The following is a 24259-nucleotide window of genomic DNA, read 5'->3' as shown; positions in this document are numbered from 1 at the left end:
ATAATCCACAAACACAAAACACAAAACACACACGTCACTACAAGAATTAACACTTTTAGCAACAAAAAAATTGGTCGCTAAAAGTCAATTTTTGGTCGGCAAAAGTTATCCGCAACCAATTTTTTTGGTCGCCAATTGAGGGTCGGCAAAAGTAATTCGCGACCAAAATTTTGGTTGGTCGGCAAAAGTTGGATTTGCCGACTAAATTTTTGGTCGCTAAATATATCATTATCGCGACTAATTCATTTAGTCGGTAAAACACTTTGGTCGCGAAAAGTGATTTTTTCCCGACCAAATATCTTAGTCGCCAATTGACACATTTCGTGACCAAAAAGTTTGGTCGCCAATTATCACATTCAACGACCAAAAAGTTTGGTCGCCAATTGTGACATTCCACGACCAAAAAATTTGGTCGCCAATCGTGACATTCCGCGACCAAAAAATTTTGGTCGCCAATCGTGACATTCCACGACCAAAAAGTTTGGTCGCCAAAAGTCAAGGAATCGCCGACTAACAATTTAGTCGCCAAAAGGTAAGGAATTGCCGACCAATGATTTTAGTCGCAAAAGTGTAGAATTTGCCGACCAATTTTTTAGTCGCCAAATCTCTCTATTTTTTTTTTCCAGAGCATTCAATTTTTGTTTTTAAACATTCAATCCAATATCGAACAAAATTCATTCAACCCAACCATAGTTAAGGAACAATAACATTTAAAACATTAAAAATTGCTCACAGTTTTGGTACCACAATTAAGGAACAAAATTCATTCAACATAGCCAAAGAATCTAACTAAGAAGAAAACTTGAGAATTTAACATGTATACAAGAGCAATAGTACGTACAATCTGTGATTTGGCAAAAACAATCACTAAAAATTCAATCTCAAACTACACTTTGCTCTCACCAAATATTAAAAGAACAAAAAAATCAAAGAAAATAACAAGGTATAAGGCTATTACAATCTACAACATACATTCCAAGGGGGCCACAATGGAGCCAGACCAGCTTCCAACTTCCAACAGAGCAGACAGATCATTCCAATGGAGCAACGCTGGAGCCATATTACCTTCACAGATAGAACAGACCAGCTACCTACCTCAGCGAGACTACCAATCTGCAAAGCCCAGCTTCCACCTTCCAAATATTGGTGACAGATTTACCTGCATCTCAGTCCTAATACCAAGAATAGCCTAAACATATCTGAGCAATTATTACAACACAGCAGAAACCAAGACTGTATTTGAACATATCAGCAATCAGCAGCATAGCAACTCTGTTCAATAGGCAGCAGAGCAGACCTATGCAAACCATGGCTTCAGGGCACCAGATCAACCCAGAATCAACCTCCCTTTTCAGCTCAGATCAATCAGCATAGCAGATCTGCTCAACAGCCTCAGCATACCAGCAGAGACCTTAGGGCACCAGTTCAGCCCAGACACAGCCCAAAATCTGGTCCAATAATCACAAGAACTTCTACAATAAAGCATAATTTGCAAGACACCTATGCAATGTTCATAACTAGTTAATAGTCACATTTATGGAAAGTCCCGAACACATCATTTCATACATTACTTTAATAATCTTGCCAGCAACCCTTAGCAACGAAAAAATAAAAATCAAAGAGCATAATAAAGCACATGCATTTCAAACAGAAGCATGTGTTCACAAAAATACCTAGTATGGATAACAATTGTCCAAATCTGAGCCTATAAAACCAACAAATGACTAATTATCGGCATCCCTAAGGAAAATGTAGATTCCAAAAGAAATGACCACCAATTCAATTTTTAAATAACTCCATTATAGATCCAGGCAAGACAGAAGAGCCAAGACACTTCAAACAAGGACAATAATAGGGTCCACATCTCCCTTGCCACTGTACAGAGAAAAAGAAAATGATCCACCACATCGCCACTTCCTTGCACAAACAAACACTAATGAGGGAGGAATTTTCATTTTTTAATCAATTTTCAATGGTAAAAATCTTCGCATGAACCACCAACCACCTAAAGTAACCTACCTTGAACGGGCTTCAGTGTTCATAACGTGTTTCCAAGGGAAATTCCCCAATTCCCTATCAACTTCTTAGTATCTTTTCTTTTCCTTCTTTTAACTTGTCAAAAAAAATCTTTTTCTCTCACCTTTTCGGGGGAGTTGTACAGCATCGTAGACATATGGCAGATTATAGTAGAAGTATAGTTTTTGTTTTTGTTTTTTGTTTTGTTTGGTTTTGTTTTGTATGCGCCATGTGTATTGGAGTGTGCCACCACTTTTGGGGGTATTTAAGAAAATTATTTTACAAATAAAATAAAAAAAAAATTTGTTCCCACCATAAACACTATATAGACACAAGACATGGTTCCCACCACAATTGATCCTGCTTGTCATTGATTACTCAAAAGAGGAACCCACTTATTGAGAGTCTCTGATCTTCAATTTGCAATTCGCATAGATAAAACTACAGAAAGTAAAATGCTTACATTGTTAGACCTTCAACTTGAAAAGCCAAGTCTGTAAGCATGTAACAATGACATGCAAAGAGGTCGACACACTGCCACTAAGTTTTTAGGTATTATTGCATTGATTACCATCAGAATTTACCAACACACACACCAAAAAAAAAACCAGTTATTTACACTGGCTTTCCTGGAAAGTAATGTCAACACAACTTTGAAAAGAGTTTAGAGACCCAAAAAAAAAATACTAAAACTGTTCACTTTTTTCATTTTTTCCATGTTTCGTGGAATAAGTCCATGTTTTCTTCAGTACTTGCACATTCTAATAAAGGTCAATGATGCTAAGCAGTGGGGATTTACTTATTGAGTGGGAACAACAAAATGTGAGTACAATTTCTGTTAATTGGTAAGATACTAGATGAAAATACTATCTAACAAAAAGAAAGGATCACAAAAAAGAATCAGTCATCTTTTAAAACCAAGAGAAAAGCAACCTAAAAAATATTTGTTTACCTTGTCAAAAGTTCCACTGCAGTTGAACCATATCCAAGTTGAAATTAAAAAAAAAAAAAAAAAAAAAAAAAAAAAAAAAAAAAAAAAAATCACAAAAGAAATAGAGTTCAAAAGTCTTGATGAAAAATCTTGGTTAACAAGTCAACTTAATATGGATAATCTGCCCTTCAAGGCAGACTTGTAAATTTGATGGCAAAAAATATAGTTCAGGTACTATACAGATAATTACTTTAACTATTAACTAAGATACAAGTAGAATGCATTACACCTATGCTTGTATTCTAATTCCAGATAAATAGGTACACAACAGAGAAAAATTAAGTTCTAACAAATTAAGTTTTCCTTTCTTCTAAAGTTAGTTGAGTCTGGGATGAATAAGGGAGAGTGATTGAGACAGAGGAAGAGAAACATAAAGAAACAAAGATGCAGGCACATGTTCAAACAGTAGAATCACAGAATACCAATTTAATGCAAATAGGTAGCAAGTGTAGGTACCCCCCTCATAGGAATGCAATTTTCCCCACCCCTCCCCCATTCTACCCCACTCCAACTATTATTATATTTATTAAACATATTTTTATGTGTATAATATATATTATATAATTTTAAATTTTAAATATAATAAGACTAAAACACTAAAATATTACACTTACCATTCATTTTAACTTCTTTATTTCTTATTTTACATCTTTAACTCTCATCTCATCATTTATAAAACATTATCCATAATATACCGTATCATCTCTCATATATATTAATATCATCATTCCTAACGTTACAAAATTAACCTCTTCAGAGATACTGTATCATCTGCCATTATGGGACACATGTCGTACAAGCTTTTTCATGTGTTACAACAGTTTGCCTATAATTCCATCTTTATTTGACTTCACATCCAGAGATACTTCATTGCTGATATGGATTTACACAACAAACAACACCCAATAACTTATTCCTCAACCAACAGTTCGACACCATGCCAATGTCAAGAACTGCAGAAAACCATAGACTCTGCTTCCCTAAAGGCACGTAGAACATACATTACAAAAACTAAAACATGTATGGATCAGTTGCAAATTAACTTCTTAGCCAATTTTGAAAGACAGAGACCTGTAGAATACAGAATGAAATAATTGAAATATAGGCCAAAGCATGCAAATGCACAATAAAAGGTAAGCCATACTAGAAGATTCAGTACATGCACAGTTCAGCAGAAATTTTCTGGAATGGAAACATGATGATATGAATTAAAAGATTGAAGTTTCTGATGCAAGATTTAAAGGACCAAAAAATGGTTCCACGCTCAATTTTTTCTCATCTTTTGAAAGCATGAAGATGGAGTAAGCACGTTCACCCGAAGAAGTCAAAGGGTGTGGGAGCATTTGTGCTTGAAAGTTGCAAATATTAGGATTTTATAGGAAGCCCAAATAATACATATGGCCTAAATAATTTGAGGAAAGAAATATAACATTTTGCAGTACTATCAAATTATCAGAACATTTTGCAGTAACTTCCAACTCTTCATAGCAGAACATGAGAAGCTTATAGCAACCTGATGAAGTCAAAAAGATTGTGATATTCATTCCTCTGAATGTTCCGGAAAAGATGTTCTTGCTCAGTCTAGACTATGGGAATTAAATTAGTCATTTGCAGTATACAACAAACACTAACAGGCGTGCTTGCTTTTAAATTACCCATACTAATGATAAGTTCAGATACTTATCATTTCATCTCAAGAGCTTTATACTTTTACACTACCAACAAACTGCATTGAAACAGTGTCACCTTAATGCCACGAGCATGGAAACACTTTCTTTTCAGATATCATTAGGTGAGAAACACAGTCAACAATGAAAATTCCAATCCTAGAACTTCAAAAATTGGGTCTTGCTTGATGCTGAACTCTACAGTATGCTAGTAGGAAAAACATTAAAGGCTACAACTTGACATCATAGAAATTGCAATATATCTTTTGATACTTCTAGCTAACGAAAATAACGAAGCTAAGATAACTTTACCATTAATAGTTAAGTAGATCATGTAGTTAAAACAAACCTCCTGCTTTGGTCCCAATTTCATATACTGAGGTGAATCAACAGCAACAAGAGCAGGTTCACAAAGCTTTATAGCATCATGCATATCCTTTAAGTGCCCCCATTTTGGCTGTCTTAGTAATCCTGTATGAAAAATAAAGAGATAAAAAGTGAGATTGGTGAACAACCATTTCAATGAGAATGCTATTAGTGATATGAATAAGCAACTAAACCATATATTTGTATCCAAGTTATACATCAGTTGTTAACCCAAAAAAAAAATTATCTTATTTAAGTAAAGTTTAACTTACCATATTCATCAATTGGAGCATCATAATCGCAACTAGTAATATAGTTTGGGCCCCCTGCAGTACGGCCAAAATTTGTCCCACCGAAAAACTGCAAGCACAAATCAGGGAAACCATGCATTTGGTGGTCAATATGCAGCATATGCATCATCACCCCTTCAAAAGATAGGTCTTTTTGGAGGTTGTGCTTGAATTGTGCCTTAGTGTCCTTAACTCTACTGTTTCGACTTTCTGCCTTTCCATCATATTAATACTTAGTGGGAAAAACAGTGGCCATGTCCCACATTGTCGCTGATACAAGACTGCCATGAGTATATAAGATGCCATCATCCATTCAAAAGTTGTGCTCTTTCAAAGGTGGTGCTTGGATTTTTCCATAGTGCTCTTGGCTGCACTGTGTCCACTATCCTCATTCCCCCATGTATTAAAGCTTAGCAGGGGTGACGAGAAATACATATATACATAAAAATATGTATATCATACATTGGTAACCCATGATTACCAAAATAAAATATGGTGCTCTCATAAATTTAGAAGGTTCACTCGCCCTTTAGGGTGTTTTGTATCTTCTGAGCAAACCATGGAAATCATGCAAGTTTTGATGGTAACTAATATAAAATATTCTAGCAAAGGAAATTTGTTTTAACCCTAACAAATGTTGAATATCACTTAGCCAAAAGATATATAATAATTCTGTATATCACTTGCCCTTTAATTGTATTGCATCTTAGAATGCACGCTATTGAAGCACTTGTCTGTCTAGTTAATTTACCATATAATAATTCTGAAAGCTCCCTCCACGTACAATGGTATTTCATCAAGAAGAGACTCGGCATTCAATAGACCCTCATGTAATATAAACAACTGGATGTTATAGCGATCCCGGGTTTACCCTTGTTGTACAGTGATCCGAACATGTGTCCGTGGATGTTGATAGTTGGTTATTATCGTGTTTACATTCCTTTTTCCTCATATTTGAGTTATAGGATGTGTTAGGCAGGTTTGTTACAGGTTGGTTGTGTTCGGGAGCATAGTGTTGCTGCCCAGAATTTTGGACCTTCGCTCGAGCGAGGAGTTGGTCGCTCGAGCGAGAGTGGGTTCGTGTCTGGTGGGTCGAGCCAGAGTGGCTCGCTCGAGCGAACGGTTGCACCTGGTTCTGGACCTGAGAGCTGTCTTTCTTGGCTCGAGCGAGCTTTTCGTGGCTCGAGCGGTCTGGGTTTTTCTTCGCTCGATCGAGAACTTCTTGGCTCGAGCGAGTGTTTCTGTGTCTGGTCGCTCGAGCGACCAATCCTTCGCTCGAGCGAGCGTGTTTTATATCAGCGGACAGCAGCGTCTTAAACATCACTTTTTCACCTCTTTTCTTTGAGCAAAACCTAAATCCGAGTCTCTCTCTCTCTAAAATTGCACTCTCTCTAAGATTTGATCTCCCTAGAGTGTGAATCTAGTCTAGGGCCTTTGTTAAAAAGATAGAGGGTGTTGAGAGCTTCGATTTAATCTGAAAAAGTTTGGATTTGGAGCAAGTTGATCTTGGAGTCTTCATCTCCTTTGGGACTCCGAATTTGAGGGAGGGATATCCTACTCCTCTCTATGGGTTTTGTCTTTAAATTTTGGTATTTTGAGATGTTGGGCTTGGTTTGGTAATTTTGTGAAAGTTTGGGGCTTTTGTGCAATTTTACAAAAGTCGGGGTTTTATTCATAATAAACCTAGATGCATGTTTGGCATAGAGAAATGAAATAAATGTTGAATCATTGATGAAAATGGGACCTAAGGGTTGAAATGTTAATTATGGGAATTGACCTAATTACATTGTTTAATTAATTGGGATAATTAATTGAGAAGAATGAAGAAATGAAATGTTGATTGAATATCCATTTGTGCATTTATTTTCTGTTTAGAAATAACTGCTTTGGGCTATCGGTGGAGGATAATCGTGATTGTTGTAGACAATGCATGATGATTAGGCAAACTGAAACTAATCAATGAAATGTGTCATGGAACTTGACGGTTGATAGAATACATTAATTATATGTATTGAGTGATTGTATATAGAACCTTTGTGTTTGTATACGTTATGTGTAGAGGAGGAGATAGGGGATGTACTCCGCGGTTTAGGGGAAGATAGGGGATGTACCTCTAAGCCGGATAGGTATTGGGAGGAGATAGGGGATGAACTCCGTAGACACAGCTCATATGCTTGTCTAGAGAAGTGAAGATAGAGCTCATATGCTTATCTTGTGAAGTGTGGATACAGCTTATATGCTTATCTGTGAATGTGGGATATTGTTGTTATACATATCTGTTGTAGAATGTGGATATAGCTTTTATGCTTATCTGTGAATGTGGGATATTGTTGTTATACATATCTGTTGTAGAATGTGGATATAGCTTTTATGCTTATCTGTGGATATTGTTGTTATATATATCTGTTGAAAGTGTGGGTAGTGCTTATATGCCTATCCGTTGAAAAAGGGAAAATGAAAGGAAACTTGGACTCATAAGTCGTATGACATAAATATGTGATTTATGTGATTGTATCAGTGTTGGCCATCTATCAATTGCTAATATTTTAGTCATTGTTCATGGTTGGTTTAGTGTATTTCTACTGGGCTGTGGCTCACCCTATATGGGAACATCATTTTCAGGTACAGGAAGCATGCCACCTCCAAGGACATAGCTTGGGAGGCTAGAGGCGGACATAGTGTAGTCGTTTTACTTTTGATGTATTACATGTAACTTCAAGCCAAGGGCTTTATGTGTAAACGAGTTAGTACTCTTTGTTGTAACCAAGTGTTAACTTGGAGAGTTGTAAGCCCGTAGGGCATTTTGTCATGAGGTGAACATGTAATACTTTTGTAATGGAACTCTAAAGAATAAAGGAATATGGTTAGTTTATATGTAAATGCATGTCTTAACAGATGGGTTTAATGTTGTTATTTTGAGGGCGTTACAACTTGGTATCAAAGCGTACCGGGTTCGAATACTTTGGGTACGTGGGAAGTGATTAGTATCACAATGGGTTTGTCTCGCTTGATAGAGACTAAGATGTAGTATCATATGTTATGTGCTTAAATGCTAACATGCTTATGTGACTATGTGGGTATGGGATTTAATTTCTAGGATGTTGATTGGATCCTTGAGTTTCTGGAAGTCTTGTTGGAAAAGCACTTGATCAATGCTGTTTCTAACCGGAACTCTAGTAACGCCTCGGGACTATCATTATCCGGAAATGAAATTCGTAAGTGCTTATGTGTTTATGTGCTTATGTGGAGTGAATTACAGTTGTCCATGCATTAGGACGCGAGTGCTTAGTTTCGGCACATTTGTGAATGTGCTAACGTTCTGTGTTGCCTTTATTAGGATGTCAGGACGAGGAAGAGGAGCTAGGCGTGGTAGACCTGCGAGGCAGGAAGCACCGTTACAGGGTGAGATTCCGGCAGTGCAGGAGGGAGTTGGTCAGGCCAATGTGGCCGAGCCAGTGGGTCAGCAGGCCATGGGTGCTTTGGCCAGAGAGATAGCAGGAGCTTTGGGTATTCTTAGGGCTGAGAATCAGGCAGCTGAGGCAGGGCCTTCCTTCTTGAAGAGGGAGTTCTTTCGGTGTAATCCGGATGAGTTTATCGGGGATCCGAAGGAGCCACTGAAGGCTGATGAGTGGCTAGAACAGATGAGTAAGACGTTCGAGATGCTTGCCATTGAGGACGGAGCACTGAAAGTGACCTTGGCATCCTTCCAGCTGAAGGGAGATGCGGGTCAATGGTGGAAGTACGAGAAGGCTCGTGTTGGTGGTACTTGGGAGGCATTTGTGAATGCTTTTCAGGAGAGGTTTTTGTCTGCAGTAGCTAGAGAGAAGCTGAGGGATCAGTTTAGCCGGCTTAATCAGCAGGGCTTGTCAGTGGCCGAGTTTGAGGCTACTTTTACCAGTCTGTCCAGGTTTGCACCGGAACTGGTGGCGTCTGAGGAACGCCGTTGCTATGAGTTTGAGCGGAAGTTGAGGCGGGGCCTCAAGTTGAGAGTTGGTGGGTCTTATATCCGAGAGTATAGACACCTGGTAGATGCTGCAGCTCATATGGAGCTTATGATGCAGGAGGAGGATGAGGGGCAGAGAGGCTCCAAGAGGAGCCAGGATAGTCAGAGTGATGGCAGGAGGCAGAGGGGTTCTAACCCTCAGCAGTCGCAGGGTGGTGTTGCTAGATCGACCTTCCCAGTGCCGAGTGTGGGCTCAGGGAGAGGTGGTCAGGGGGATTTCACTTGTTACAAGTGTGGCCAGTTGGGTCACAAGGTTTCAGTTTGCCCGCAGAAGGGTGGGGGTCAGAAAGCTGCTTCTTCTTCAGCTAGACCGCAGAGTCAGAGTTTAGGCAGGGGGCAGCTTTTGACTTGTTATCAGTGTGGACAACCTGGGCACATGAAGAGGTTTTGCCCACAGTTGAGTGCCACTTCAGGAGCGTCTGGTTCTAGGCAGACGCATGGTTTTCAGCCAGCTCAGTCTGTGCAGGCCTCGAGGGCCAATCCGGGAGTTTCGTCATCCCAGTCTGTGCAGCAGTCTTTTGCTCCGAGAGGTGAGCAGGTAGACCAGGGGCCTACGGGGCGCGTGTATGCTGTTACCGCGCAGGATTTAGTACCGGCTCCATCAGTAGTGAGAGGTACTTTTCTGTTTTGCAACTCAGTTGCTAATGTGTTGATAGACACGGGTGCATCTCATTCTTTTGTATCTGCTGCATTTGCATCTGTTTTGGAATTGGAGTTAGCACAGTTAGCATCTCCTATTTGTGTGGTATCACCTTTGGGTGGTGAGTTGATCCTGAAACAGGGTGTTAGAGGATGTGATATAGAGGTCGCCGACTATAGGCTTCCTTTTCCGTTTGTTGTCATGCCCATGAAGGGTTTTGATGTTATTTTGGGTATGGACTGGCTATCGTCATACCGGGCTGTTATTGATTGCTACCGCCAGAGGGTCACGTTATGTACCTTGAGCGGGGAGTGGTTCCATTTCTTGGGAGACCGGGTTGGTAGTGTTTTGCCACCGGGGTATGATTCGCGAGGGCGAAGTGAGCTTAGTGGTTTACTTGCTAGCTTTGAGAGTAGTGAGTGTAATGAGACCCAAGTTGTGTTACCGAGGGTGGTTTGTGAGTATTCGGATGTCTTTCCCGAAGATCTTGTTAGTTTGCCACCTCACCGAGAGATAGAGTTTTCTATCGATTTAGTGCCCGGCACGGCGCCGATTTCTATGGCACCTTATCGTTTTGCTCCAGCAGAGTTGGTTGAGTTGAAAGTTCAGCTCCAGGAATTGCTAGATAAGGGTTTTGTTCGCCCTAGTGTTTCACCGTGGGGAGCGCCGGCCCTCTTTGTTAAAAAGAAAGATGGTGCCTTGAGATTGTGTATTGACTACCGGAAGTTGAATCGGGCTACGGTTAAGAATAAGTACCCTATGCCCCGTATAGATGATTTGTTTGACCAGTTGAAGGGTTCCCGTTGTTTCTCTAAGATAGACTTGAGATCGGGTTACCACCAGTTGAGGGTCAGGGATGAGGATATTCCGAAAACGGCATTCCGTACGCGGTATGGCCATTATGAGTTTCTGGTGATGCCATTTGGGCTTACCAATGCACCGGCAGTTTTTATGGACTTGATGAACCGGATTTTCCGGGAGTTCTTAGACCGATTTGTGGTTGTCTTCGTGGACGATATTCTTATCTATTCGTCTTCTGAGGAGGAGCACGAGGCACACTTGAGAGTGGTGCTTGAGTTGCTTAGAGCCCATAGACTGTATGCCAAGTTTGGGAAGTGTGAGTTTTGGCTGAGGGAAGTCAAATTCTTAGGCCACGTGGTATCCGGGGAAGGGGTGTCTGTTGATACATCCAAGGTTGAGCCAGTGCAAGATTGGGCACAGCCTAAGAGTGTGTTTGAGATCCGCAGTTTTCTGGGATTAGCTGGGTATTATCGTCGGTTTGTGAAAGATTTCTCCAGGTTAGCGTCACCGTTGACGAGACTGACTCGGAAGGGAGTCAAGTTTGTGTGGAGTGAGACTTGTGAAAAGTCGTTCCAAGAGTTGAAAGTTAGATTGACCACCGCTCCGGTGTTGATTATTCCGGAGAGAGGGTTGGGTTATGCTGTGTATTGTGATGCCTCACGAGAGGGTTTGGGTTGTGTGTTGATGCAAGAGGGGAAAGTGGTAGCTTATGGTTCACGTCAGCTGAAAATACACGAGAAGAATTACCCCACACACGACCTAGAGTTAGCAGCAGTGATCTTTGCCTTGAAAATCTGGAGGCACTACCTTTACGGTGAGAGGTTCGAGGTATTCTCGGATCATAAGAGTTTGAAATATCTGTTTACACAGAGAGACTTGAATCTGAGGCAGAGGAGATGGATGGAGTTCATCGAAGATTATGATTTTGAGTTGCATTATCATCCGGGAAAGGCCAATGTTGTGGCCGATGCCCCTAGTAGGAAGACCATTAGTGATGTAGCATGTATAGCCATCCGGGAATGGGAGATGTTGGGAGCACTTGGCGAGTTTGATTTGCTACTGGGCGAATCTGTTGAGGCTGCGGCCTTGTTTTCTGTTGTTGCGCAGCCTACACTTGTGACTAGAGTGTTAGAGGCACAGAGAGGTGACCTTGAGGTAGAATCCCTCCGAGAGAAGATCTCCAGTGGGACAGTTGAGAAGGGTTTGACGGTGTATCCCGACCTGAGTGTGAGATACCGGGACTGTTTGTTTGTACCGGAGGCTTGCCGAGAAGAGGTACTCCGAGAGTTTCATCATTCGCGCCTTGCGGTGCATCCGGGAGGTACTAAAATGTATCAGGATTTGGGTCGCCAGTTTTGGTGGCGGGGTATGAAGAGAGATGTGGCTATTTTCGTATCGAAGTGCCTTACTTGCCAGCAAGTGAAGGCCGAGCATCAGAGGCCAGCGGGTTTGTTGCAACCCTTGCCTATTGCCGAGTGGAAGTGGGAGCATGTCACTATGGACTTCGTTGTAGGTCTTCCCAGGACTCAGCGGGGTAGTGATGCTATTTGGGTGGTTGTAGACCGGTTGACTAAGTCGGCGCACTTTATTCCTATGCGCGTGAGAGATTCGGTAGATCATCTTGCCGACTTGTATATTCGGGACGTAGTGAGATTGCACGGGGTCCCAGTGACGATTGTCTCAGATAGAGATCCTCGTTTTACTGCTAGGTTGTGGCAGAGTTTGCAGAGTGCCTTGGGCACTAAGTTGACCTTTAGTACGGCCTATCATCCTCAGACTGACGGGCAGTCCGAGCGTACTATCCAGATCCTCGAGGATATGCTTCGGGGTTGTGTCCTTGATTTCAGTGGGACGTGGGAGAGGCACTTGCCATTGGTAGAGTTTGCCTACAACAATAGTTTTCAGTCTAGTATCGGTATGGCACCGTTTGAGGCCTTGTATGGCCGACCGTGTAGGTCTCCAGTCTGTTGGGCCGAGGTGGGTGATGCACCTTTGTTAGGTCCGGAGTTGGTTAGGGAGACGACGGAGAAAGTTGAGCTTATCCGTAGGAGGCTTGTTACAGCCCAGAGTCGACAAAAGAGTTATGCCGACCGTAAGAGGAGACCTTTGGCGTTTGAGGTAGGTGATCATGTCTTTCTGAAGATATCACCTAGGCGAGGTCTGATGAGGTTTGGGAAGAGTGGGAAGTTATCCCCTCGGTTTATTGGTCCTTTTGAGATCCTTGAGAGGATTGGCGAGGTTGCATATCGGTTAGCCTTACCACCGCAGTTGTCTAGAGTGCATGACGTGTTTCATGTGAGTATGCTTCGGAAGTATGAGCCAGATCCATCACATGTGCTGGATTGGACTGATTTAGAGGTAGATGAGGATGCCTCGTATGAGGAGAGACCGGTACGGGTCTTGGATAGGCGGGATCAGGTCCTGCGTGGCAAGACCATTCCTTTGGTGAAAGTCTTGTGGAAACATCACGGAGTGGAGGAAGCCACTTGGGAACGTGAGTTGGAAGTTCGAGAAAAATATCCGGACTTGTTTGTTGATATGTAATCTTGTGTTTAAATTTTGCATGTTGTTGAACTTAAGAGCTTTTATATATGTCTTAAGTTGTGAAACATTGAAAAATGTTTTGATTATTGGAAGTATGTTTAGAACTTGCCTCATATGGAAGTTAAATGTAACATTATACATGTTGAATATATTGTTGAAATTGGAAAGGTAGTGCATAATGTTAATGCATGTTGAAAATACATATGTTGTTTACACATTGTGATATATCTCTTGTTAAAGGGATGGGATGACCGGTAATGGGTCGAATTGTTGAATGTTCAAGTGTAACATTGATTAAAATGGAGAAAAACCTGTTTTTGAAAACTTGTGCTTAATTTCGGGGGCGAAATTCTTTAAGGGGGGGAGGTTATAGCGATCCCGGGTTTACCCTTGTTGTACAGTGATCCGGACATGTGTCCGTGGATGTTGATAGTTGGTTATTATCGTGTTTACATTCCTTTTTCCTCATATTTGAGTTATAGGATGTGTTAGGCAGGTTTGTTACAGGTTGGTTGTGTTCGGGAGCATAGTGTTGCTGCCCAGAATTTTGGACCTTCGCTCGAGCGAGGAGTTGGTCGCTCGAGCGAGAGTGGGTTCGTGTCTGGTGGGTCGAGCCAGAGTAGCTCGCTCGAGCGAACGGTTGCACCTGGTTCTGGACCTGAGAGCTGTCTTTCTTGGCTCGAGCGAGCTTTTCGTGGCTCGAGCGGTCTGGGTTTTTCTTCGCTCGATCGAGAACTTCTTGGCTCGAGCGAGTGTTTCTGTGTCTGGTCGCTCGAGCGACCAATCCTTCGCTCGAGCGAGCGTGTTTTATATCAGCGGACAGCAGCGTCTTAAACATCACTTTTTCACCTCTTTTCTTTGAGCAAAACCTAAATCCGAGTCTCTCTCTCTCTAAAATTGCACTCTCTCTAAGATTTGATCTCCCTAGAGTGTGAATCTAGTCTAGGGCCTTTGTTAAAAAGATAGAGGGTGTTGAGAGCTTCGATTTAATCTGAAAAAGTTTGGATTTGGAGCAAGTTGATCTTGGAGTCTTCATCTCCTTTGGGACCCCGAATTTGAGGTAGGGATATCCTACTCCTCTCTATGGGTTTTGTCTTTAAATTTTGGTATTTTGAGATGTTGGGCTTGGTTTGGTAATTTTGTGAAAGTTTGGGGCTTTTGTGCAATTTTACAAAAGTCGGGGTTTTATTCATAATAAACCTAGATGCATGTTTGGCATAGAGAAATGAAATAAATGTTGAATCATTGATGAAAATGGGACCTAAGGGTTGAAATGTTAATTATGGGAATTGACCTAATTACATTGTTTAATTAATTGGGATAATTAATTGAGAAGAATGAAGAAATGAAATGTTGATTGAATATCCATTTGTGCATTTATTTTCTGTTTAGAAATAACTGCTTTGGGCTATCGGTGGAGGATAGTCGTGATTGTTGTAGACAATGCATGATGATTAGGCAAACTGAAACTAATCAATGAAATGTGTCATGGAACTTGACGGTTGATAGAATACATTAATTATATGTATTGAGTGATTGTATATAGAACCTTTGTGTTTGTATACGTTATGTGTAGAGGAGGAGATAGGGGATGTACTCCGCGGTTTAGGGGAAGATAGGGGATGTACCTCTAAGCCGGATAGGTATTGGGAGGAGATAGGGGATGAACTCCGTAGACACAGCTCATATGCTTGTCTAGAGAAGTGAAGATAGAGCTCATATGCTTATCTTGTGAAGTGTGGATACAGCTTATATGCTTATCTGTGAATGTGGGATATTGTTGTTATACATATCTGTTGTAGAATGTGGATATAGCTTTTATGCTTATCTGTGAATGTGGGATATTGTTGTTATACATATCTGTTGTAGAATGTGGATATAGCTTTTATGCTTATCTGTGGATATTGTTGTTATATATATCTGTTGAAAGTGTGGGTAGTGCTTATATGCCTATCCGTTGAAAAAGGGAAAATGAAAGGAAACTTGGACTCATAAGTCGTATGACATAAATATGTGATTTATGTGATTGAATCAGTGTTGGCCATCTATCAATTGCTAATATTTTAGTCATTGTTCATGGTTGGTTTAGTGTATTTCTACTGGGCTGTGGCTCACCCTATATGGGAACATCATTTTCAGGTACAGGAAGCATGCCACCTCCAAGGACATAGCTTGGGAGGCTAGAGGCGGACATAGTGTAGTCGTTTTACTTTTGATGTATTACATGTAACTTCAAGCCAAGGGCTTTATGTGTAAACGAGTTAGTACTCTTTGTTGTAACCAAGTGTTAACTTGGAGAGCTGTAAGCTCGTAGGGCATTTTGTCATGAGGTGAACATGTAATACTTTTGTAATGGAACTCTAAAGAATAAAGGAATATGGTTAGTTTATATGTAAATGCATGTCTTAACAGATGGGTTTAATGTTGTTATTTTGAGGGCGTTACAAGCACTGAAAAAGAGCATTGATTGCCAATAACATTCTTTTGGCTGTGACATTCTTTGGTCAAGTATATACTTTACCACCATGGTTAGTGAGTATATTACTAATAGCCTAATCCAACTATAAATAAACATAAAATTATAAAAATGAATAAAACCACCATGCCAAACTTTGAGCTCACACGTCCCGCATCAAGACAATTCAATAGTGGTATAAATCTTGGAGCAAGGCTAGAGAAATGGCCTTGTAGTGATTCTAGCAGCAACATGGTGCTTGGGAGAGAATAAAAAAATTGCAGCAAAATACCTTTGGATTTGCAGGATTGTCAAATTGTTGAAGCATGTAGGCATTTGGCGTGCTATTCAAAATTTCTTCAGCTTTCTGAACTGCTCCGTTCATCCCCTTAGCAGAACCAGTCAAAACAAGCTCAGCTCCAAAAGCTTTAAAAAGAACCCTTCTTTCTAGACTCATTGAGGTTGGCATTGTCAATATGAGCTTATATCCTTTTGAAGCAGCTATAAATGCAAGTCCAATGCCAGTGTTTCCATTAGTTGGCTCCACCAGAATGCTCTAGATAGAGGGGGGGCGGAGGAGATGGGGAAAAAAGAAGAAAATTGTTGCATCAGAATGGTAAACAGGATATATTTTAATTTATTTATTTTTTTTTTTTATAGACAGGATAAATGTTAATCTAAACTAAAGTGATTATCAACATATTGAGGACATAACGTGCCATACATATTTACAGGAAGCATTTTGAGCCAAGATGAAGAATAACACCACGATGTGTTAAATGCATTCATGCTGTGTTCTACTTCAGATCATTTGTTTACGACAAAAGATATATTATTATTAGGGTTAAAGGTACATTACAGCTGTTGATTTAAGTGTTTATGTGCTGATGGTGCATAAAAAAATTAGTTTCATGGACTCCAATTTTTGTTAAGGCGGCCTATCTATGGAAGGGTTGCCTTAATATACAAGGGCTGTTGTTGTCCAAATACAGCAAAAACAAAAGGCAAAGCACATCAAGATTGCACACATCCTTTATACAATACGAGGTAAGGGTTGTATTCATGGTTATGTTACCTTCCCTAGTGTTATAAGACTCATCTGCTCAGCATCAGTTATCATACTGTGTCCAATCCTGAAACCAAAAAAGAATTGAATACTACAGCAGGGGAAACAGATCAGCAGAACAGAATAGTGGAAGATTGGACTGCCACACTAGTGGAAGAGTTTGGCAAGAAATATAAATAACACCAGTGGAATAGTTAATCAAGTGGACTAGCTTAGTGGACTGCCACAATATAAATAACACCAATATAAATAACACTAGCTTAGTGGACTGCCACAATAGTGGAAGAGTTTGGCAAGAGATTGGACTGCCACAATAGTGGAACAGTTAATCAAGTGGACTAGCTTAGTTGATAATTTTTACATACTTCTAATTACAAGGTTAGGGAGTCAATTTATGCCAAAGACAAAGATTGATTATTTTTGCTCTATTATTTATAAATTATGATTGTTCAATTTAATAAAATTATCTACATAAATATAAATAATCACCTGCCAATTGAAAAAAAAAACAAAAAAATCACCATCAAAGTTGCCACCCTATATGGAAAAATGCACACATTAGTGTAAAAGGAGAGATTGTGAAATGATCAACTTCTCATGATAGAAAATTTTGTAAAATAATCAATTGCTACATGATAACTGAATGAATAAATAGTGTTGAAAAGAATTCAGATCTTTGATATCCATAAGACACTAAGTAAAAATTTAGAATTTTAGAACTTGCTAACATCCTTACAGATAAACACTATATATTTCAACTAAAAGCAAAATAAACAAACTAGATGATCCAAAGGATAAAGGAGCTACTCTACAATATTTGATTTATTGCCCAATAAATTTATTCCACAAGTCCATCCTTGCACACATGTATTCGACCCAACTTCACATTAAAAGTACATAAATCTTTTCATTAAAACAAAACTCCTAATAAAAACAATAATAAAAAGAAGAGACCAATACCTGGCCACAAGCATCCATCCTAGGGCATTGAACCACCACCACTTCTCTCCCATTGTCTTTTCTGTTTCTCAAAATAAATAAAAGAGTTACCAAAAATAACTGTGACAACAATTACAACCAAATATTAGGGCTAAGGCATAGATAATTACAACTATGGACATCAAGGCCAAGTCAATGAAGGCCACCACCAAAGCCCAAGTAACTTAGACATTGGACTTGAAAGACAATAAATTTAAGATATAATCATACAAGGCTTAGAACCAAGGGTAAGTCTAAGGAAACCGAGGCCACCCCTAGGCCAAGGTAATCCAAGGCCATCACTAGGTCGAGGCAAGCTACGGCCACCCCAAGGTGAAGGCAACCAAGGCCAAAGCCAAAGGAAAGACAATGAGAAAAGGGTATCAATAGCTATTATTATGTTTTGAATGATATTTTATGATATCCACACACAAAGGGTCAGAATCCGTCTAAGTTTAGTAAAAAGGGAATTTCTCCCTTGATGTTATGTTAGAAATGGCACACCTTATTTCAAAATAAAGATAACACATGAGATGATTTTGCTCAACTATTTTAAAGTTGATCTTGCTTCTAATGTCCATTATCAAACCAAAAACTATCTTAAATATTTTGTTGAGTAAAGATATTTTCAAGAAAATTTTAATAAATGTTTTCTAGAATGGTGCATCAAAATTGGCTATCATGTCATTTGTTTTCCACTGTTTCACACAATAAAAATAATTGCAAATTGTGTTACTTTATTTTTTATGCAATCCCAACCACCCAATAGATTTCATTGTCATCTTTCTTTCCTTAATTATGTATAACTTCAATTTAAACACACTATTAACCAAAGAAACATAAATTTTGATAGAGGGATGGAGAGTGAATTTGCAAAAATTTGACACAGAAGATATATACTTTTGTTTAAAAAGAAACATGCATGAAAAATATTCATGTAGTTCAATCATATTCTCTCTTTTTTGCTATAATAATGGTTACCTCATCCTCACATAAACACATGTGAAAGTTAAAGGGAACCTTGGAAGCTTGAGGAGTTGTTAAACAGATGAAGAAACCATAATTATTCATAAGAGTTCAAATCCAATGAAGGAAACACAAGGTAAAACCACCTAAAATTTCATTAAAAAAGCAAATTGAATTATCTTCTATGTACTTCTCTTCCTAACATGTTTTGAGGTTGGTTGGAATCCTCCTCTTTCTAGTTCTTTGCTAACTTGTTCTTTTCAAGGCCCAATACATACACATATACAACTATAATTATAGAACTGGTTCAATTAGCAATTTAGATAAACTAAATACAAACAAATAATCTTCTTTATATGGACCAGTCAGCTGGAGTTGAGCTTGAACACAACGGACAAACTTCAGAGTTCCAAAACAGAACCTAGAATAGGAATATCAATGTAAAATGTAAAGTTAACACACATTCATAGTGCAACGAACAATCACTAATTCATGTGAAAGGTTGACAATCACTAATTCATGTAAAGTTAACACACAATGAAAGGTTCGATCAATTCAATATGAAAACTAGAATGATTGAAGCAGAAATTGCATTCCTGATGCAAAATCCAAAAAATCAAAAGTAAGAAGACCAACATGTGGGAAACAGAGTATAGTGTTCAGGTTTCAGGTTTCTTTGGTCACCAAGTTTCCTAGTGTTCAAGCTAGATTCTAACATAATTGGCATTGTGTAACAGACATCTTGAATAAATTTCATGTTGAATGTCCTCAAGTATGATTTCCAAGGCACTTCCCTCTCAAGTATGAAAGTTTGCAGTTATTAGTTAAACTAAAAAATATGTGGCGTTTCTGCATTATTACGAGATTTCGCTTCTTATTACATATTACAACTATTTCCACAGCTATCCAAAAATGATACTAACCTTCGCTAAAATAACCTAGCTCTTCCTTAGTTTCTGGTCTAATACTTGCACTTCTTTAATTATTCAGCTAAGCTGACTGCTTAGTTGCCCCATGCCTAATATTTTTGAGTCTTTGATGACTTTTCACTTCAAAGAGGCTCAAGACTTGATAATCAACGCTATGGGCTTTATTCTCTACAACTAGTCATGCACGTGTGTGCAATTATGATTTAAAGATGCTTCATTCAACAAGGAGGAAAGAAGAAGAAAAAGGGGAACAATAGAACTAGGGGGACAGCCTTAGAAACAAAGGGTCACTACATATGATGTATCTAGTAGTGGGTTTTTAGCTATGGAAAGTTTCTAGGCTTAGAGTTCTAAAAGGTGGAGGGCCGGTTTGACTGTTTTAGATGGAAAAAGGGTGACAATTGGCTTGATTTTCAGAAGTATTTGGTTGTTGGGTCTTAAGAAGTGGTCCCAAATTGTTCCAGGAAAACATTTATTTTATGATATTTTGGTGTGGCAATAAAAGCTGAAAGGCAAGGACAATGGTTGGTGGCAATTTAGGCTTGATTAGGTAAGGTTCTTGTGCCTGAAATTTGCACTGTTTTGGGGCTGTGAATAGTAACCCAGGAATAAATGTTTTGTGAATAAAGAAGAGGAGGAATAACCCCCTAAGGTAAGGTTTCACAAAGCATCACTCAAAGTGACAAATGTTTTACATCAAATTTCAAGAGAACTCCATAGAACAGATATATACGTATTTATAGAGTGCTGGGTTCTCCTAATTCTATTAGGACCATGATTCCAAAATTAAGAAAAGTTAAGTAGCTTTGACTTGTTACAAATTTACAATATTCTATAACTAATAAAGACCCCATATGAGACTCAAATAACAATATTTGACCCACGGGTAAACTGTAAAATTTTTAAAATAACAACATACTCCAAGCAATTAACAACCAATAAAAACCGACAGCATTCTAACATACAAAATTAAGTATATGAAAAGGATGTATATAATGAAAAGGAGTACCTTTGAAATGTTGTGTGATTGACATTTATGTATCAAATTGAGTAGAAATTGTTGGACAACCACAACATAGCATGCCTCCAGAATTCGTAGTGCCAAGTGACCAAAAAGTAAACTTTTTTCATAAACTGAAGTTCAAAATATTACAGAGTGCTTAACGAGGGGTAAAATAAAAGACGGTTCAGTAAAATGAACTATAAATGTATTTTTTTGGAGGTCACCAGACTCTTCTCATTGGGAGAAGCAGTGGTGAAGTTGAAAGCAGTTTGGTCAGGATAAATCAAGGGTATTTGCTGGTTTTTGAGGAGTGACATGATTAAGGTCAAGGGACTTGTAAGGGTGAGGGGAAGCTGAGAAAGCATGTGGATTAAGGAAACAGGAAAAACACTGTTGATTAATGATCAATTGGAAATTAGATAGGTGGATTGGTCGTACAAGATTCAACACCAAGTATCTGGTATTGAGCCTTATTGAGCTGACTTAAGATTAGCATTAGGTGAGTCATACCTTCACATCATTAGACACATAACCAAAGAAAATGGACTAAGGAAAAACCTTATCATCTTGGTTATATAAGCAATTTAAGATTAGTGCTCGATCATTGGCATGTTGCACTTGCTTAGGAAAAACGTGAACAGAATCCACACTTGGCTCTCCATGAGCTGTGTCTAGCAGCAAAACTAGTTTATTTGTTAAAATAATTTGAATTATTTATTTTAACTGTAGTTATCTTATAAAAAGATTTCCAAAGACTTGAAATAGTAGAAGTAAGAATCAAAATAGAAACTAGGAATATGAATCCATAAAGAAACAGTAAGATACCTGTTAGCATCCTTGGTCTTCTTTCCAGCTATTCTTCCTTTGGATGCCCGCTGATAACTGTCAAGAGTGCAAGTTAAATTTAAAACCAATTTAATACATGAAAAATAGAATCAACTAACAAGATAAATTCATAAAAATACTCCTATGAATACTAACCTGAGAGGCAACATCAACTCTAATTTCGTCTAGGACCTGTCAAGTAAATAAATAAACTACCAAGTATATTTCTAGTTTAACAAGTATATTTCTAGTTTTCCACAAACATTAGCAGAAAAATGCAACAGAAGGCCCAATAGAAATGAAGGCATTCTAAAAAAGCTCACCTAAACGTCTAATGAAATGTGTCTTACGTGAATAATAGCATTCAGTAGAATAGACAAAAAAAGTTTAAAACAAAAATTCATGAAATAAGAATAATAGAATCATACAATTGCAGAAAAATCAACCAATTCACAGACCTCGTGACCAGGAGGACTAATATGGAAAATGCAAAAGTTGTGGAGCAGCAAAGAAGCTGCTTCAAGAAAAAAGAACAATCCTTGGAAACAGGACATATCTACTCAAAAAGTTGCAAAACCAGGTACTATTACATCATTAAGAAAATGCAGCGCATAAAGTTTGTTACTGAAAATTCTCAGAATAAGCCATTGGAGATAATGCACTGAAATATAGAATTGTATTTCCAAGAAAAACACATAATGAGAGTGAAAACAAAAAATCAAAAGACTCAAACCCCATTATAGAATAAAACACAACCAGAAACAATCTACTATCACTAAGACCACAAGCTCTGCTTAAATTCTTGTTCTTTTGTTACCTAGAACCAACAAACTAATTAATAGGCACTAATCAAAACATGAATTGATTATATTCAAAACCCTAGAAAGTAATTTACTCTATGAGATAGATAGACATATGCCTCATTGATAGCGAGCATTTGACCATTGCTTTTCTTCACCTTCTTAAGCTTCCTCAGAAAATACCTTAGAAATTTAACCAAAACACAATTGGAATCGAAAATAATATACTCAAACCTCATACATACATATATATCTACATATACATACCAGAACTTGGACTTGGCCCGAACCTCGTTGGTGGCCCAAAGCTTTATGCGGTAGATCTTCGGATGCTGATCGGTCTCCATAGGAAGAGCTCTCCCTACAACCTGATACTGATGAATCGCGCAAATCGCTGCGAGAGATGTACACAGATACAGAGAGCGAGCAAGATCATACGAAAGAGAGATTGAGAGATCAAGAGAGGAAGAGAGATTGAGACATCGAGACAGAAACAGAGAGATTGAGCGATTGAGGAAGAGATTCATACGGGTGGAGTTCTGATGGGCATGTGAGCGAGAGCAAGAGCGAGACAGAGAGCAAGAACGAGAGAGAGAGAGACATTAGTGAGCCTACTAGGGCAAAACTAAGAAAAGGGCGCAAATAAATGAAAGAAGAAAATGGGGACCTTTTACGACTTACTTGCTTTCATTATGCTGTAGTGTTTTTTCTCCATTATTATTTTTTATTTTTTTGCCACGGCTAATCAAACGGTCACAAAAAAATAGACACAAAAAGTCAATTTTTTAGTAATGCTAAAAAAAATATTTATTGACGAAAATAAATTCTATCATCTATTATTTTTATTTTTTTATTATATGTGATAAAATTTTATAATTCATCACGAATTATTCTTATTTAGTGATAAAATTTATTTTCTTTGCTACTTTTCGTCATCATAGGTTACTTAGAGAGCTAATTAACTTGTGTTTTGTTTTGAGAGAGAGAGGGGGGGGAGGAAAACCAATAAACAAAAAAAAGAGGGGGAAGTTAGTACTCTATTTTTTTTATTACCGCCCAATATGTCAAAATTTTCCCTCTGTAATTAGTGGCAAAATAATTTCCTCACTAAAAAATCTCAAAATATTAAAAATTATTAGTGACAAAAATATATTCTTCACCAAATGGTCTTAAAATATTTAAAATCAAATTTCTCAAAAAATATATATATATATATATATATAAAATTATTGGTGACGAAAATATATTCGTCACTAATAATTTTATAATTGGTGACAAATTTTTTTCTTACCAAAAGTCTCAAAATTTTGGCGCCACCCAAAAAAATTAGCGGAAAAACCTTCGGTGACAAAACTTAATTTTTCCTCACCTAAGAAGAAGTATTTGTTGACGAAAATAAATTTTGTCACCTAATATTTTTATTTTTTTATTATATGTGACAAAATTTAATAATTCGTCACGAATTATTCTTATTTAGTGACAAAATTTATTTTCTTCACTACTTTTCGTCACCATAAGTTACTTTTGTTGTAGTGTACATTACTGAAGAAACCCATGTAGCAAAATACAAACCCACATAAATATGTATGTAAAATAAGCATAATGAGGGATTAATTACCTCGGGACGATCGGAAGTGGAAGGAAGGAGGCTGAGAGATCGGGCAGAGCGAACTGAGCTGAGAAGCTTCTCTCCGACCTTGGAGAAATCCATGCCGCCCCCTTGGAAGAAGAGCAACGAAGCGAAGAACAAAACCCTAGTTCCCTCGAAACCCCCGTCGTTTACCCTAAATCTAATTTGAAATTAGCTACACATATTTGTATGTATAGAGATATAGAGATATATATATATATAGAGAGAGAGGTTACCATTGTTGCACTTTGATTTGTAATGATGCGCGACAGTGGAAGATCGAGGGTGA

At 38.4% G+C, this 24259-nt stretch overlaps 1 protein-coding gene across 7 annotated transcripts; it reads right to left on the bottom strand.

The window, feature by feature from the left end:
* Positions 1-786: 786 nt before the first annotated feature.
* LOC114313746 (putative inactive cysteine synthase 2) lies at positions 787-22989 on the bottom strand. 7 transcript variants are annotated; one of them, XM_082900016.1, is made up of 9 exons: positions 22608-22989; positions 21697-22523; positions 20722-21597; positions 17800-17860; positions 16849-16906; positions 16066-16329; positions 5313-5400; positions 2969-5145; positions 787-1500 (listed from the first exon to the last, which is right to left on the bottom strand). In XM_082900016.1, exons 3-8 carry the CDS (start codon positions 20744-20746, stop codon positions 4898-4900), a joined length of 744 nt encoding a protein of 247 aa, XP_082756142.1. In that variant the 5' UTR covers positions 20747-21597; positions 21697-22523; positions 22608-22989; the 3' UTR covers positions 787-1500; positions 2969-4897. The 7 variants fall into 7 exon arrangements, with proteins under 7 accessions (XP_082756142.1, XP_082756143.1, XP_082756148.1 ...); XM_082900017.1 differs by having other exon boundaries at positions 21697-21732; XM_082900022.1 differs by having other exon boundaries at positions 2969-4078; positions 5024-5145; positions 20722-22523; positions 22608-22988.
* Between the last annotated feature and the right edge of the window lie 1270 nt (positions 22990-24259).

Source organism: Camellia sinensis, chromosome 12 (assembly GCF_055761805.1).
Source record: "Camellia sinensis isolate YWXY chromosome 12, ASM5576180v1, whole genome shotgun sequence".
NCBI classification, from domain to species: Eukaryota; Viridiplantae; Streptophyta; class Magnoliopsida; order Ericales; family Theaceae; genus Camellia; species Camellia sinensis.
Note: the sequence above shows the minus strand (reverse complement) of the source record. Positions and strands in the feature narration are given on the sequence as shown.

Bases quoted from the DNA above. Each gene is read 5' to 3' on its own strand.
- LOC114313746 (XM_082900016.1), bottom strand. From the start codon at position 20,746: ATGTCAATCACACAACATTTCAAAG. The intron at 17,861-20,721 runs GTACTCCTTTTC...TTTGAGAAACAG, and splicing joins AATCACACAACATTTCAAAG to AAAAGACAATGGGAGAGAAG. The intron at 5,401-16,065 runs GTATTTTGCTGC...TTGTGCTTGCAG, and splicing joins ACAATCCTGCAAATCCAAAG to TTTTTCGGTGGGACAAATTT.